Source organism: Apodemus sylvaticus, chromosome 5, assembly GCF_947179515.1.
Source record: "Apodemus sylvaticus chromosome 5, mApoSyl1.1, whole genome shotgun sequence".
Lineage (NCBI taxonomy): Eukaryota > Metazoa > Chordata > Mammalia > Rodentia > Muridae > Apodemus > Apodemus sylvaticus.
This window is the reverse complement of record NC_067476.1, coordinates 126031940-126048586: the sequence shown is the minus strand read 5'-3', so window position 1 is coordinate 126048586 and position 16647 is coordinate 126031940. Positions and strand designations below refer to the sequence as shown.

General features: G+C 43.9%; 1 protein-coding gene across 5 annotated transcripts in view; it reads left to right on the top strand.

Moving 5' to 3' along the window:
• The first annotated feature begins 5833 nt into the window (after positions 1 to 5833).
• Kif16b (kinesin family member 16B) overlaps positions 5834 to 16647 on the top strand; it is a 289898-nt gene continuing 279084 nt past the window's right edge. For 2 of the 5 annotated variants that reach the window (XM_052183768.1, XM_052183769.1), the window contains exon 1: positions 5834 to 6041. In XM_052183768.1, coding sequence (XP_052039728.1) covers positions 5995 to 6041 — 47 coding nt within the window. In that variant the 5' untranslated portion in view covers positions 5834 to 5994. The remainder of the gene's footprint in view (positions 6042 to 16647) is intronic. The other 3 variants (XM_052183773.1, XM_052183772.1, XM_052183767.1) reach the window with 2 other exon arrangements.

Here is a 16647-nt window from a genome sequence, read left to right as displayed (position 1 = left end):
TCTAAGGTCATTTTGCTTTGCTATCTTTAAGAAGAAAGGAACAGCTCTTTGCTCACCGCTCTCCCACATACTCTCACCTCTCTGCTCCTGGGGCTCTTCCCCCCACTCCACATGGTCATGGCCGGCCTCCTCTCTCTCTCTCTCTCTCTCTCTCTCTCTCTCTCTCTCTCTCTCTCTCTCTCTCTCTCTCTCTTTCTCCCTCCCTCTCTTTCTCTACCACTAACTCCCATCCCCTATTCTGAATAAACTCTATTCTATACCAAAAAAAAAAAAAAAAAAAAAAAAAAAAAAAAAGAAAGGAACAAGTGGCCATGAAGATTTTGAGATTTCGGCTCTAATTCTATAGAAGTCTGAAGAGGGCATCTGCTTGCCTGCCTTTCTATCATTCCCATTTCGACAAGATTACTAGTTCCTAAGTTGCCTTTCCCCCCCAAAGATTTGTTTATTTATTATATGTAAGTACACTGTAGCTGTCTTCAGACACTCCAGAAGAGAGTATTGGATCTCATTACGGATGCTTGTGAGCCACCATGTGGTTGGTGGGATTTGAACTCAGGACCTTTGGAAGAGCAGTCAGTGCTCTTAACCACTGAGCCATTTCTCTAGCCCGCTAAATTGACTTTATGTGCCTAGCAACACATACCTAAAATCCCAGTGGCTTTAACAAGGGCTACTGGTCAATGTGGTAATTCTATTAGTCTAGATGGGGGTCAGTCATTCTCGTCATCTTTTGGTAACAAGTGATCTGTACTAATTTACCTTGGCCCAGGGGTCTTGGGTAGCAGGCTTCTTTACAAACCTGGTGCTTGACTAGTTACTGGTCGCTTGGCTAGGTTTGACTGAGCCATGTGATCGTTCAGCAGGCTGCCCTGAACTTGCCTACATAATAACAGCTGGGGTCATGGAACATGAGTTTTGAAGCATGCTAAGCCTCTCCAGGCCAAGGTTTGCAAATCACATGGTGTCAACCCTTGCACTCTGTGAGGCAAACAAAGTTGCACAACCACCCTGAAGACATGTAAAGGCGGATTCCACTTCCATTGAAGAGGCACAGCACAAGGCCTGTCTGCTGTACAACGAGGAAATTATGATTATTTTTTATATTTTGGTGAGGGAAACAGAAAGCAGGCCTTTGATATGCTAAGCAATAGCTTTACCATTGAACTATGTCTGCAATTTGTGTGATTATTTTTATTAACTCTGATCCTCTGTTTCAGGTAAAGGGATTTTCTAAGTGTTTGAGACGTTAGATGTATTTTTCCAACTCTGAACATTCATCTGAGGTATTTCTTTTGTCTCAACATTTCCTTTCTCACTCATCTTGACAGTTCAAATTCCATCTCTCCTGCAAGGCCTTTCTTCAGAATGCATGCATCCATGAGAACCTTCCCTTACCCTTTCTGGGGGTGGGGTGGGGCTGGGGGGGGGGATAAATGTGTTTTCTTGCCCTTACGGTGGTGAGATACTGCCACCAACTCTGTGAAGTATATCAGTTCTGAACCATTTTTGACCATAGGTATAGTTACATGCAATTGAAAACAATCTTTTTCATCTTAGTATATAAAATGACTGTAATTTGCGGTGATCATTTCTATTAAATTGAATCTGCTGCGATTTCTTCATTCACTTTGCTCTAAAAGAAAACTGGTATTCATGGCGACCTGCTTATAGCTTCACTAAATTACTAACCATGATTTTTTTTGGGGGGGGGGCGGTGAGTATCATTACAGTTACCTTATTGCCTAGGTTTTCTTTCAGACTTTAAAGTACAAGTTTCAAATTGCCAGGTTTTATTTTTAAGATTTAGTATGTCTAGAGAGTCTAACCACTTTTTTACGCTTCATCATTTAGAAATAAAAATCATGCTGAATTTGCATTTGTATCTGGTGTCTAATATTTCTGTTTGTGAAATTATTGTATAGTTTTTGAAAACCAAGAAAGTACTTTTGTTTATTGGTTAGCGTCATCTTGATTTTTTTTTTTTTTTTTTTTTGGAGACAGGGTTCCTGGTACTCACTCTGTAGACTAGGCTGGCTGTGAACTCAGAAATCCTCCTGCCTCTGCCTCCCTAGGGCTAGGATTAAAGTTGTGCACGGGCCCTGCCGGCCTTGATTTGTTTTTTATTGCTGTGATAAAAGAGCAGGCCCAAAAGTAAATTAGGGAGGAAAGGGTGTGTTCATCTTAAACTCCCCGGTCACACTCTATCATTAAAGAGAAGTGAAGGTGTTTGGTGGTGGAGTTGACACAAGTTCTTCAGGCAGAAGCTGGTGGGTCTCTGTGAGTTCAAGGCCAGCCTGGGGTACAGCCCAAGTTCCTATTTGTTTGTTTATTTGTTTCTTCGTTTGAAGCTGAGTTTTACAAAGTAGTTGTGTCTGGCCTGGAATTCACTATGTAGATTAGGCCGGCCTTGAATTCATAAAGATCCTCTTACCTCTTCCTCCAAGAGTACTGGGCTTGAAGGTAAGAGGCCGGATGCCTGGCCTGGGTGACACCCCAGTGGGTTGAGTCTGTCCATAATCATCGTTAGTCAAGAAAATGCCGTACAGACTTGTCCACAGGCCAGTCTGATTTTTCTCTTCTTTTACTGCTAGACTGTAAGTGTAAATTTAAGTTTTTTAAAGATAAAATCTAACCAGAACAACTCAACTAAGTTCAACTGCAGCTCCTCCTGTTCTTAACCACTGAGCCATCTGTCCAGACCACTAAAATATCTAAAAGGAGATATTAAGCATATTGTGTGAATAATGCTTGTAGTCAGGACTTATGTAGCATTATAAGATAGACGTGTTTATGAGAAGTCAGTTACGTCCTATATCCTAATTTAAACATGTTTATCAAAGCTGTAAAAATGCCCTCTTTGTGAAAGACTAAGTCAGTTTTATTCTCTTGAATCTAGAAAAAGAATTAAGTGTAGATAATGGGTCCAGAGTATTTTTCTTCTGAAGATGCTTTTTTCCAGATGATTTAAATGTTTTGAAGTGGAGTCAACATAGTGTTTCTTACTTTGTACTGAAGTTGCTAAGACTTGGGGACTTTAAATCATCAATACCTATTTGGAAATGATACGGTGACTTAAGAACCAGCACGAAGTTCAGCAATAAATGAAGTTCAGAATGCTACAGCAAAACAGACCCCCCCCCCCCAACAGGCACACACACACACACACACACACACACACACATATACACGCATACACACACACATACATGCCTTTACAGATTCATCCTGCTTGGTGACAGTGCTATTCTCTATTTTTTTAAAAAAAATTACTTTTGAATGTATGTGTGTGTGTTGAGTACCTGTGCTGTCAGAGGCCAGAAAAGAACATTAGATCACCGAGTTACAGATGGTTGTAAACTGTCTGATGTAGGAGCTAAGAACTGAATCCCTATCTTCTGCAAAAGCAGCAAGTGCTCTTAGCCGGCGAGTCATCTCTCCAGCCCCAGAATAACTGTTTTAAATCCACAAAGTAAACTACCCGAGATCTAAAACAAAAATTAGTGTTTCTGAACAAGAACCAAATTATAAATAAATAAATACATAAATAAGATGAAGTTTTATGTACTTTGGTTAAACAACAAGTGATAGTATCAGCTCACAACTGGCATAACTTCAAAGTCAAAATAAAAAAGGAAGAACAATTTGAGAGAAGTGCAACAGTCCCAAAATATTTGTGATTTCCAGTATCATCAAAATTTCAGATGTTACTACAGCTTCATTTTTTTTTTTAAATTAGGGGCGACTACATAGAGGCAATCCCCCCCCCCCATACAAGTTCAGGGATTTTAAGATAGTTTATTTGGTGTTTCTTCTGAATAACAGTCCTCCTGGCAGGTGTCCTTACCAAACTGATGTTGTGCTTAGCCTTTGGTCAATGTGTAACCTCATACTTGACTTCCGGAGGAAGCTTCTGCGCAGATTAAGTCCTGGAAGACTAAAAAGTCTAAAACTTCTAAAGACGGAAACAAATGAAAGGAGTACTGAGATTCAATGAAATTCGAGAAGATGAGTAAGCCCCTTAACCCTCCTGTTCACTGTTTTTTTTTTTCCCTAGGTGCAGAGAGCAAATTAATCAAGGGGTAGCTGCTCAGTCATTTCTCTGCGAGAAACTTCGCTGCTTCTAGTGTAAAATCCTCAGCCCTGCTGTTTCTGTTCTATGGGCCGCCGCACTTTGTCGGTTGTGCCAAATGGCAATATGCTGGGATCAGAGGCTTATGAACACGTGTTGGCTGCAGGAAATTCTGGATAGAACTGCCTGCATAACACCAAACTGGACAAGCAAAACCTCCAGGGACAGGAAATCACACTAAAAAGTAAACTACAGCGTAACACTGTCATCTTTAAAAGTGGAGTGGATCTGGCAGATGCTGAGTGCAGAATCCGCACACCTGTTCGGGGTTGTTGCAAACAGCGACTGGCTGGGTGTTGAAGTCCTGCCTGCCCAAGAGCGCATCCTACACAGTTTGTCCCCAAGCAGCTCCCTTATATGGCGGGCTCCGCCCCTACCGGTGGCAGTCTGAGCGGGGTGCAGCCTAGCGGGCCTTGGTGCCTGGACCCGCCCGCTGCTTCTGCTACTGCGCATGCTCCCTATTTCAGTTTTCCCGCTCTTGATTGGTTGACTCTGCGCCCAGTAAAGCCAGTAGAGCGGTGGAGTCCAGGTTTTGCTGGACCCAGAACAAAGGGGACGCTCTGATTCTAACCTAACTTGTAGGGAGGGTTCTAGGAAAGCGGATGAAAAGAGGATTCTTGGTGTTAGTGAGCAATATATTGGCCGGCATATTATTTCATTTAATCTATTTCTTAAATCCTTGGAGTTCCAGATTAGCAGGCGAGGCAGACTGGAAGACTCAAAGCTAGTATTGGAGCTGGAGCTGAAAACTCCCGCAGGGAGTCTGGGAGCATGACATCTAAGGAGCCCATTTGAACCCGAGTCATCTATCTGCCCGGGAGTGAACTAATAGTGGGGTAATGAAGGTCTTGAGGGCAGAATGTTCCACTGTAGTGTTAGAGACCTCGAGGGAGAGGTAGAGTAAGTATCAGCAAGTACAAAGTTCAGGGTCCTAGAGGAAGGCTGGTCTGTAACCCTCCCTGACTGGGGCAGGAGGAAGACAGAGTTGATATTGGAGTTTTTGTGACAAGCAGGTGACTTTGTGGCTTAACAGGCTTAGGGTTAAGTGAATGAATTTACAGGAAGAGAGCCCAGTAAGAGGTCATTGATGCCACCGGAGGTTTTAGCTCTTAAACAAACAAACAAACAAACAAACCAACAGATGTCCTCACTTTTGATCCCCAATGACTAAAATTGCTAAACTGTCCCCCAAATGCAAAAACTCCCTTTAGATATAATTCCAACCAATATGACATTTTATCCGCCTAAAAAAAAATCTTCGATCCTTTGTTTTCTTGGTACCCAGAATTTTGCGGTTCAGAACACATGCTTAGAACTTTTTGAAGAAACAGAGAAGTCTCTCAGAGTTCTCCACGACCCTTTGCTTCTCAACAAGACAGATGAGTTTGAGTTTGACTAGCACGGGCTGTATAGTCAAACTCATCCAGATCCGTGTTAATGGTAGCAATGCTCGTTTTTGGTAGTGCATTCCTCGGATTCCTTGAGAATATTCTATTGCAGTGGTCTTACTGGGTTTGACTGGGTTTGGCTCTCCGGGTGAGTGCGCACAGCCGGTTGCTATTGACTTCAAGGCAGGGCTGCGCTGGGGCGTGGCCACACGAGAGGCGGGGCCCAGACTTCCGGGCCCCGCCCCTTCGCGTCGTAGGCAGCTGCCAAACCCCGGTGCGCGGATCACGCGGGCGGGAGCCGCTCTGGGCATGCTCAGTGGCCTGGCAGGTGTGGCCGCCTAGCAACTCCAGGTCGGCCGCAGCCGAGGGGCGGGTGAGAGGGAAGTGGGCGGGGGCGCGGGCTCAGTCGCTGGAGTGGCCAGCGGCCGCGGGGCGCAGGCCTGGTGGAAGCCCCCGCGGGCCGGGCCGGGATGAACTATGGCATCGGTCAAGGTGGCCGTGAGAGTCCGGCCCATGAATCGCAGGTGAGTGGGGCCTCCCGCCCCCCACCCTCGCCACACCCCCACCCCGGGCAGCTCCGCTCAGAGGCCAATCTGGGTTTAAAAGGGACAGACACCCCGACCCACCTGGCTGTGCCAGTGGCCTTGGCGGTCCCGAGGGGCAAAGGTCTCTCGCGTCGAAGGGGACACTGAGGGAAAAGTGTTCGCGAGGCCAGGGAAGATATCCACGTACAGTCCCCATCCCAGAATGCGAGGCTTGCTTGTTCTCCCTTTGAAAAACACTAAGGGACCACGTTGGTGAAGTGAAATACTTGGGGGTGGGTGGGTCATGGAAATGTGAGGGGTTCCCCAAGCTGTCAGACACACCTCATTTGTGCCAACTCAAAAAAAGTCTCTGTTCATCATGCTACCTTTTAATCTGGAGAGATTTTTCAGGTCCTTGAACGCGGACCCAACGTCTAAACAGTAAGTTAGCTGGTCGTTCATTCAGCTAAGGTTTACATGGGGGAATGAGGAAACTTCCACAAAGTTTTGACTCCTTGAAGGAGAGTCACGTGCCAGTGTTTGACTCACGTTAAGGGGGGCACAAAATGAGAACACACTTAGCGTGTAACCTCTCATATTTTTCTACAGAGTAGTGCCTTGTAGCGTGACTCTCTTCATTGGCTGAAAACCATTTTCGGTGGCTTCCTCATCAGTTTAGAAGGAAGCTTTGAGAAAGTTAACTTTTGAGAAAGTTAAATGGACTTAACCTTCAGAGAATGACGTACATATAGGTGTATGCCCTCCTAGTTGATGCCGCGGGGCACACACAGCTGTTCGTATTTATTGCTGTTTCAGTTCTTGGACGTTTGACTTGCCATATGGCTGTTCTCCCTTAGTCATACTGTCAGTTTCTGGAGGTCAGTGTTTGTTGGTTCTGACAGCCAGTTAGGGCAGCAGCAGCAGATCATAAAACCAAAAGATTTTACTGGACTCTCCCGAATCTGTTTTTCTGTCTTCAAGTAGAAGAGCCATTATCATGCTATAGATTCTTTGAACAGCAGTGCTTTTGGAAGTCAGTGAGTTTTGTGTGTGCGGGTTTTCAAGTTACCTAATGCTTTTACGGAGTTTGGAGTTTGACTTTGTGTGTGTGTGTGTGTTAGTCTCAGGAGAACACACCCAGTCATACAAGATAAATAGGGCCATAAAGTCTTTTAAATGATTTATTTTTCTTTTTTAAGCATTTGTATTATACAGAGTTCTCTTTTTCTTCCCCGGAACAATATGAACACATGTTAGAAAACAGTATTAGATAACTTTAGAAAACACTTATTAAATATGGGTAAATGTAAGTGTCTTTTAGTAGCCTATCATCAGATGAGGGGAGGGTGATGGGATTCATCAATCTGGACTTTGTGGAAGGGGTGCTGTGAGTTAGTGCCGGGTCAGTATAGGCCTGAGTCCAGACCCATGGAGGTCGGAAACAATTACAGAAGCCATACGATTTGAGTAGGCAGACAGATAAAATCTGTGCCCAGCTAGTAATACTGGTGACATCAGGATTGGGAACAAAGGTAAGGGAGCAGTGATCTGGACAAGGGGTGGAAATGGGAAGGTGGGATGGATACACCAAGACAATTCCCTGGTATCTTGGTAAATTTGGTGACTTATTGCATGGAAAGGAGAAGAATTGGGAGATTCCGAGAAGTGGACAAAGAGCTGGAAAGATTTGAGGAGAGCAAATAGTAAAGTGAGAGCATTCTTAGCCATCATCCCAGCGCACAGGAAGGGCAGTGAGTATGAGTTACCAACTCAAGGGTCCAGACAGTGAGGGCTATGCCTGTGTAGCTTGATCTTTGAAGTATGGGGAAAAGAATATCATGTGTCTGTTCGGGCGATTGGTGGGAATACTGCTTAAGGCTTGATGCTTCCGGGATTATCATGTGGAAATCTATAGAGGAGAGTGGGAGTCAGAGATTGGATAGTGGGATATGTCTAGCCTTAGGATTCCAAGTAGAAGAAGGGATTGCTATCATGGAAATGAACCAGCACAACACATTGTCCTGGCAGGAGCAAGAGTCCCTTGTAGGCTGTAGTGGCTGTTGGTATCAAAGGTTACTAAAACGAAGGCAGTTCTTGGTCAAAGAGGTGAGGATACTGGTACCTTTCTTAAGAATAATTTCTGGAGCTCATGGTCCAGAAAATGGCAGTGAAGTAGAGAGATACTAATGGTGACCTAAAGTATTTGACCGAATTCATAAGTCCTGCAAGGTGTCCTGGTGATTGGAAGTAACTGCTTTTACCCTGCTCTGGGAACTTCATCTGTCAAAATTTAATATATGTATGCATCAGGTTTTTATCTACCAAGATGTGTTTATAAGGATGGTGTTGCTTTCTTGGAACAACAACTATAAAACAAACAAACAAACCATAGGTGACCAGAATATAAAAACATTGGAGATTTGTTAAAACTGTGCCTGAAGTTATTCTATGCAGCATATAAAAATCGTGAGTTCACTGTAAATGGGCCAACTCCAAGTTAGGAGACTGATGAAAGCGAGATACACATACATATACACACATATAGTAGGCTAGAGTGTATGTGCATGTGTGTGAGAAACTGCAGCGAGCCCGCTCTGCCTCTGTAGAGCAGTTTATAAACACCTGACAGTGGTGCCTCTGCGGGAAGATGGACTGCAAGGATGGAAAGGGTTTTTTTTTTTCCTCTTATACTATTTGAATTGTCATATTCGTGTATAATTGTACAATTAATGATTAAAAACTTGGTTTGTGATTTTTTTTTTTTTCCAGACAGGGTTTCTCTATGGAGTCCTGGCTGTCCTGGAACTCACTCCGCAGACCAGGCTGGCCTCCAACTCAGAAATCCGCCTGCCTCTGCCTCCCAAGTGCTGGGATTACAGGCGTGCGCCACCACGCCCAGCTGTGATTTTTTTTTTTTTTAAGCTACTCAGAGCTGTTGTCTCTGGGAAGAGTTTTGGGTGATTGTTGGAGACTATTGAATGAAACTGCTATCTCATCTATCTAATCTATTTATCTCATCTGTCTATAATCTATCAATCATCTATAAATTATCCATTATCTAAATCTATCATCTATCTCTGTTATCTATCTTATCTATCTCATCTATTTGTCAATCTATCTATCTATCTATCTATCTATCTATGTATCTATCTCTTGTTTCAAGTTAATATTTCAAGTAAGAAAGCTTCAGGTTCTTTCTTTTCTTTTCTTTTTTTTAAGTGTGCTGGGCAGGGGGGCACACACCTTTAATCCAGCACTCTTTTTTTTTTTTTTGGTTTTTTGGATTTTTTTTTTTTTTTCAAGACAGGGTTTCTCTGTATAGCTCTGTCTGTCCTGGAACTCACTCTGTAGACCAGGCTGGCCTCGAACTCAGAAATCCGCCTGCCTCTGCCTCCTAAGTGCTGGGATTACAGGCGTGCGCCACCATTGCCCAGCCAGGTTATTTCACCAAAGGCAGAAATGTGGCCAAGAATGAAGTAAGGGTGCTCTTGGAGTCTTCTGGAGAGGCCAATGTGAGCCTCTCTTTGAGTCCTGAGCTTTCTCAGACCTCTCTCTTCCCTAGGTGAACTTGCCCCCAGCTGTGATATGATGTTTATTTTTACTGCCTAGTGGTTTGTATGGCAGGGTTCTCATTTCCAAATGCAGTGCTCCAAATTCAGTACTTGACTTGTCCATTCCCTGTTTTTTATCTTGTCTCTTTTTCTTTTGCTGCATTAGGAATTGAACTCAGGGATTGGGTGTACAATGCAGGCATTATACCATTGAGCTATAGTCATAGTTGCCTTTATACTCCAAATACTGAGACAGTTCCCCTTTTTGTTTTGAGTAGGTTGCCTAGTCTGATCTTGAATTCATACTGTAGTTCAGGTGGGCTATCTTTATGAGAGTATGTTATATGTCTATCTCTCTGGTAGGAACACCAAATCTCGGCACAGCTTTTAGTAGTAGAGGTATATTTTATGCTATTTTTGCAGACTGAAAGGCAATGCCTTAGTCCATTAAGGGCACTGTAACAAAATATCATACACTGGTGCCTTGGAAACAACAGACACTTATTCTTTATGGTTCTGGGTGTTGACAAGTCCAAGATCAAGGTACTGGCCCATCAGGGGCTTGAGGAAGGCACTGTTGCTATATCCTCACATGTGCAAGGGGTAAATTTCTTGGGCCTGTTTTATAAATACATTTTATAAAGGATGATATAAATATTTTATAAAGGAGGATAAACCCATTTAGGACGGTTTTGCCTTCCTGACTTAAAACCATGCCATTGGAGCTTGGAAAGGCTTTAGCATCTGAATATCAGATGTACACGTATTGACTGTAACTCATAGCTGACTTGCTCAAAGGAAGGGCCATACTTTATAAAAGGAATAAGCCATTAGTAGACACATAATTTTGCTCATAATTGTTATGGGCAGGATTTTATTATTTGATATTTTCCTTTTGCTTAATGACTTCTGTTAGTTTCACCTTTGTATTTTTTAAAATTAATATTATTTTAAATATTTATTTATTTGATGTATATAAATACATTGTAGCTGTTTTCAGACACACCAGAAGAGGGCATCTGATCACTTTATAGATGGTTGGGAGCCACTATGTGGTTGCTGGGAATTGAACTCAGGATCTCTAGAAGAGCAGCCAGTGTAGTAACCACTGAGCCATCTCTTCAGCCCCCTTGTCTGTAATCTTATAGGTTCTACTTTTTTCCATTTTGTTTGAAAAAAGTGGCAACTTGGGCATGGTGACTACACTTGTAATTCCAGCACTCTGGAATTGAGGCAGAAGGATCACCAGTGTGAGCCCAGCTTAGGCTACAGAGTTAAATCCTCTATCAAAATACCAACTCCTCCCCCCTCCCCCACCAAATATAAAAGAGTGAGATGTAGGACAAAATAATTTTTTTTCCTGTTTTGTTTGTAGTACTAGGGCCTCACACATCTGAACAGATAATTATATCACTGAGGACATCCCCAGGGCTCCTAATATTTTTAACTCACTTCATTTTGAGCAGGCTGCCCAGGCTGGTTTGAACTTGCTGTGTAGTCCGTGTAGGCCTTAAACTTTCCATCTTTCTTACCATGTTCCTGAATAGCTGGGATGACTGTTTTTTTCTTGAAAACATTGATGGCCCTTCAGGGCCTTTGACACTTTAGGAAAATCAGAGCCTTAGGGCAGAAAGTCTGGAGTTAAACCTCTGGTTGCATTTAGCATTAATTTGATCATGAACCTTAATTGTCCTAAGTGTCAGCTTTTATGTCTGTAAAAATTATGTGCTAATAATTGTAGATACTTTATCTTGCAAATTTGGGCTTTTTCCTCTTGTCGACTGGTTCATAAGGAGAAATACATTTTAAATTGTTGGTCTATAAATTAGTAGAAGGACTCCTGAAGCATTTACACACATCATATACAGTGGACTATACTGTTTTCTATTCAACATTATTGTATTATTTCATTCAAATGTCTGTATGGGATGACCAGGTTAATCTCAGGTAGACTGATGAGTTGCAGTTGGCAGTGTGGCAGGCTCAGTGTGGGCATCTAGTGATGGGGAAGAAGATGGCTCCTACACTTGGTGGCTAGCAAAGCAGGTTCTCCATAGAGATGCCTGTGGTAGAGCTAATGGTGTGGCTCTAAGTGAGTAAGTATTTGCCTTCGCATGTCCAGGGACCTGGGTTGCACCCACCATAGTATACTACCGCAAATTTCTCCTTCTTCCTCTTCCTCTTTTCCACTTCCTGTCTTCTTATCATTATTATTACAATTGAATGATTGTAACCTAAAAAAATATAAAATGAAATATTTGCCAGGTTCTGGCCATGTGCCTGCTTTGTGGCTGTTTCTTGTCACCTGCTGTGCTCCCTAAGGCAGCCACACTGTGCTCCCACTACTCTGCAGGCGCTTGCTTACCCTTCCTGATTCGCATCGCAGGTACAGCTTCTCCTCCTGCCACTCTAGTTCAAAAGAGAGCCACTGACTTTTGACTGGGATCAAGTCCTATAGGGTCTAGCCAAGTCTTTCCCTTTCAAGATCAAGGTAAGATCGGAGGAAAGGTCAGCCTGGGGGTGTGTCCTAGATGGTAGATGGGAAGGAATCTGGCCAGACACAGGTCCTTGCCAGACTCCACTGAGTCTCTTATCTCTGCCTTGGCAACCTCCTTTCTTCCTTACACCAAGGATAATGAGTGGCCCAGCTTTTAGTCTCAGTCTCTCTCCTCTCCTCTCCTCTCCTCTCCTCTCCTCTCCTCTCCGCTCGATCCCTCCCCTCCCCTCCTCTCTCTTTTCTTCTCCTCCCCCTCTGTCTCTTAGTCTCTCTTCTAGTCTCGTCTCGTCTCTTTGTCTCTCTCTCCATCTTCTTTTCTTTCTTCTTTTCATTCTTTCTTTTGGGACAGGATCTCTCCTATCCCAGGTTGGCTTTGGACTTGCTATATAACTGAGAATGACCTTAAACTTCTGATCCTCCTGCCTCTAATGCCTGAGTGCTTTATTGTGGACTTTTGCTTCCATGACTTGTTTGATGAGGTGCTAGGGTACAAACCCGGGTCTCCATGCATGCTAGGCAAACTCTATGGGCCTTTTGTTCCTCACTGTATGGAGGAGAGACTAAGGCCTCTCAGATGACAGTGCTGGATTGAGCTAGCTCTGGTTCCCTTCAGAGCCCTGAGTATGGACTTGTTGCCTGAGGGCTGTCAGATGACAGTCTTGGGCCTTTAGGGACTTACTGGTCTGGTGGTTGTAGAGGCACAGATATCCAGACATCCAACAATAGTGATGGTATCCTCTCGCAGTTCAGATGGAGCAACTGTGGACTCTGGGTTCTTGGGGAGAGGTTTCTGGGGTCTCAGGCAAGTTCAAATTTGAGTTGAGTGCTGTAGGAATATTACCAGAGACCAGTTACCAAGTAACTGGTAAGTGCTCAAGGATACTCTTTGGAAGTTAATTGCAAGCCCATTCTCCAGTTGAGGGCCAGAGCTCAGAGAGGGAAGCAGTCAGGCCACGGTCACACATATTTAAGCCTGTCTATCCTATTTAAACTTCCTAATGGTCTTTACATCTTGCTTGAAGTCCTTCCTTTGTACAGAGACTTTGCTGAAGGGAGAGCATGGGGTGGCAGTGAAGTAGGAATAAGTTCAGTGCCTCAGGATTTTATCCTGCCTGGAGTTCCTACTCTCATTTTCCGCAGTGATGGACTGTGAGCTGGGACTTATAAGATGAAATCAATCTTTTCCTCCCTGATGTTGCTTTTGGTCATGGTGTTTTTATCACAGTAATAGAAACCAAACTAAAACAGATGTGCCATCGGAACTTAAGTTGTAAACCCTCAAAATTTCCTGATTCAGAGATGACTTCTTGCAAAGTTTTGATGTGTTCGCATACAGTTTGTTCCTCCTCTGCTTACATATGCATTTTTTTATATCCCGGACTTTATTATTGTATGAGAAATTGTGAAGATCAGTCAGTATACAAAAAGACCGAAGAATCAAAGATAGCTAAAGGTTTAGGGCTTTACTAGGCAGAAGAATGTTTATTCCAAGTGAGTGCTGGGCAGGGAGCTGGCTGGGGGGCAGGGAGGTTTATAGCAGGGTGCTGATGGGAGATGCAGGGCAGGAGGAGCTGAGGTGAGTTATTATTGGCTTTTTAGTGTAGGCTTGAAGGTTAGGTACTAGAAGGTGATGGTTGCTTTGGTGAAAGAAAGCACTGTGACCATAGTGAAGAAAGAAGAGACAGGATGAGGGGGCAGCAGAGTTGTGCAACCAAGACCAGAGTTCTTCAGTAGGCTGACTGTGACCTGCCATGTCATTTGTACTTTGTAAGGCTCAGTTTCTCTTTTCCTTTCTTTTCCTTTCCTTTCCTTTTCTTTCCTTTCCTTTCCTTTCCTTTCCTTTCCTTTCCTTTCCTTTCCTTTCTTTTCTTTTTTCGGTTTTTCAAGACAGAGTTTCTCTATGTACCCCTGGCTGTCCTGGAACTCACTCTGTGGACCAGGCTGGCCTCGAACTCAGAAATCCACCTGCCTCTGCCTCTCAGGTGCTGGGATTACAGGCGTGTGCCACCACACCCGGCCAGTTTCTCTTTTCTTAAATCATGTTTTTTTTTTTTCCCAGGTGTGTTCTAGAGATAGCTGTAAATCATTGAGTCAGTTGTGGGGGTGTCATAAATTAAAAATGCATTTTATCATAATGCAGAGTTGCTCTTGGCCTTTTAAACCTTTACTTTCATTGTCTAATTTGCATGCATGTTATGGTCTGCATTAGAAATCTACCCGTAGGCTTGCGTTTTGTGTGCTTCCTCTCCAGCTGGTGGCGCTATTTTGGGAGGCTGTGGAACTTTTAGGAGGTGAGACCTAGGTGCTGGAAGTGGGTCACTAGCTGTGGGCCTTTACAGCCATTAATTGAGCTGTGAATCTGTACCCTCCTTGATGTTACAGAGTGAGACATTCTGAAACCATGAATGGAAATAAACTTTCTAACCTGTGTCAGGCATGTTGATCACAGAGACTGAAACAGGGACTAATACAGAGGCTATTTGCTGGTGGTCCTCCTGTTATTAGTTCCAAAACCTACGAGAGGATTTTCCACAAGCACACAATGTATGATTTTGCCCTGGCTTGGTGGGTTGTTCTTTGCGTTTTGTTTACATAATTAATAAGAACTCTTACTGGGGTTGGGGAGATGGATAAAATCAGAAAAGTGCTTGCTGAGCTTGGCAACACCAGTGAGCTCCAGCTTCTGTAAGAGACTCCGTCTCAGAAATTATGCAGCTCACAATCAAGGAGGATCCAGGAATTATCCTCCACATGTGCATACTTAACCACATCATAAGCTCCCTCACACAGTACATACATGAATATGTGACGCATGACGTACAAGATTTCTTAGGGCTCCTCAGTTATTTTAGGATTATAACAAGGTCCTGAAGTCACCCCATTTGAGACCTGTGCCGCCAGACAGTGCTGTGCGGGTTGGTGGGAGGAAGGTGAGGAGTCACGGAGTGTTTGGCGCAGCCCCATATGCACAGGAAATCCCAGCTGTTGTTGCTTCTCCTGATTTCAGTCAGCATGGAGGGAGGGAGCAGGGACCCCATGTTTGCTAGTTTTATTATAACTCCACACAAGCTAGAGTTATCTGAGAGAAGGGAACCTTGATTGAGAAAATTCCTCCATAAGATTGGGCTGTTGGTAAGCATGTAGAGCATTTTCTTTCTTTCTTTCTTTTTTTTTTTTTTTAAAAGATTTATTTATTTATTATATGTAAGTACACTGTAGCTGTCTTCAGACACACCAGAAGAGGGCATCAGATTTCATTTTACGGATGGTTGTGAGCCACCATGTGGTTGCTGGGATTTGAACTGAGGACCTTAGGAAGAACAGTCAGTGTTCTTAACCGCTGAGCCATCTCACCAGCCCGAGCATTTTCTTAATTAATCCAGCTCATTATAGGTGCTGCCAGCCCTGGACTGGTGGTCCTGGAGTCTATAAGAAAGCAGGCTGAACAAGCCAGGAAGCTGAACCTCTCTGTGGCCTCTAGGAGCTCCTGCCTCCAGGTTCCTGCCCCACTTGAGTTCCTGTCCTATTCCTTCAGTGTGGAAGTGTAATTCAAAGCAACCGTTTCTATCCTAATTTGTTTTTGGTTATGATGTCTTATCATAGTAATGATAACCCCAACTAAGACCACCTAGTGTGGTGAGGAGGGAGGGTAAGAGGAGAACAGTCTGCCTGCCTAAGGCTTAGCTTAGGTCTGGTGGGAGGAGAAGGAGTGGGAAGTAAGGTGGGGCTCAGGAACAGAAGGAGGAGTGCAGAGGGAGGGAATGAGGGGTCAGGAAGACAAGGAGTGGGGCATGCAAGAGCTGAGTTCCTGTTCCCTAGTCTGGCTAGGAAGCTCTCCACCTACTCTGAATCTGCTGTGCCTCACCAGGGCATAGTGAGGGACCAGGTGTGGCAGATCAGAGGCATTTGTCTCAGGAAGAGAGGGGGGAGGGGGAGAGAGGGGGGGAGGTGGGGAGAGAGGAGGAGATCTGCATGGGACAGTTCCGTGAAGGATAAAGGAGCAAAAGAGGGACCTGAGGAGGGCCTGCTGAGATAGAAAGCAGTTTCTCAGGTGGTGCATGGGAGCCAGGATGCTTTCCCTGGGCTTACATGGCAATGGTGCTGCTGTTGCTGACTGGAGCACTTGAACCTCTGTGCTTTGTCTTAGGAGCTTGACAAGTGATCTGAGGGAAATGAGCAATGCTGAGAAATAAGATATTTCAGAGCTAGCATACTATTCTAACACTTACTGAGCGGTAGTACTTTTAAAATGTTCTTTGAAAACCTAGACTATTTCCTAAACGTACTTGGGTTACACTGCACTGCAAACAATCTCTGTGTGTGTGTGAGATCGCACATGTTCAAGTACTTACCAGGGAGAGTCAGCATGTGCATGTCTTTCTGTCTGAGAAAGAGGGAGGGGTAATTTAGAGACATGCAGTCACCTGATGTAAAGAGTTGGGGTCTGAGCTTGGTTTATGTTAGACACCATTATTTTATTCATTTTTTCCAAAATAGTTTAGAAGCCATTTACTGTTTTTCAGCTTTTTGTACAGATACAGCCTCACTGACACTTAAG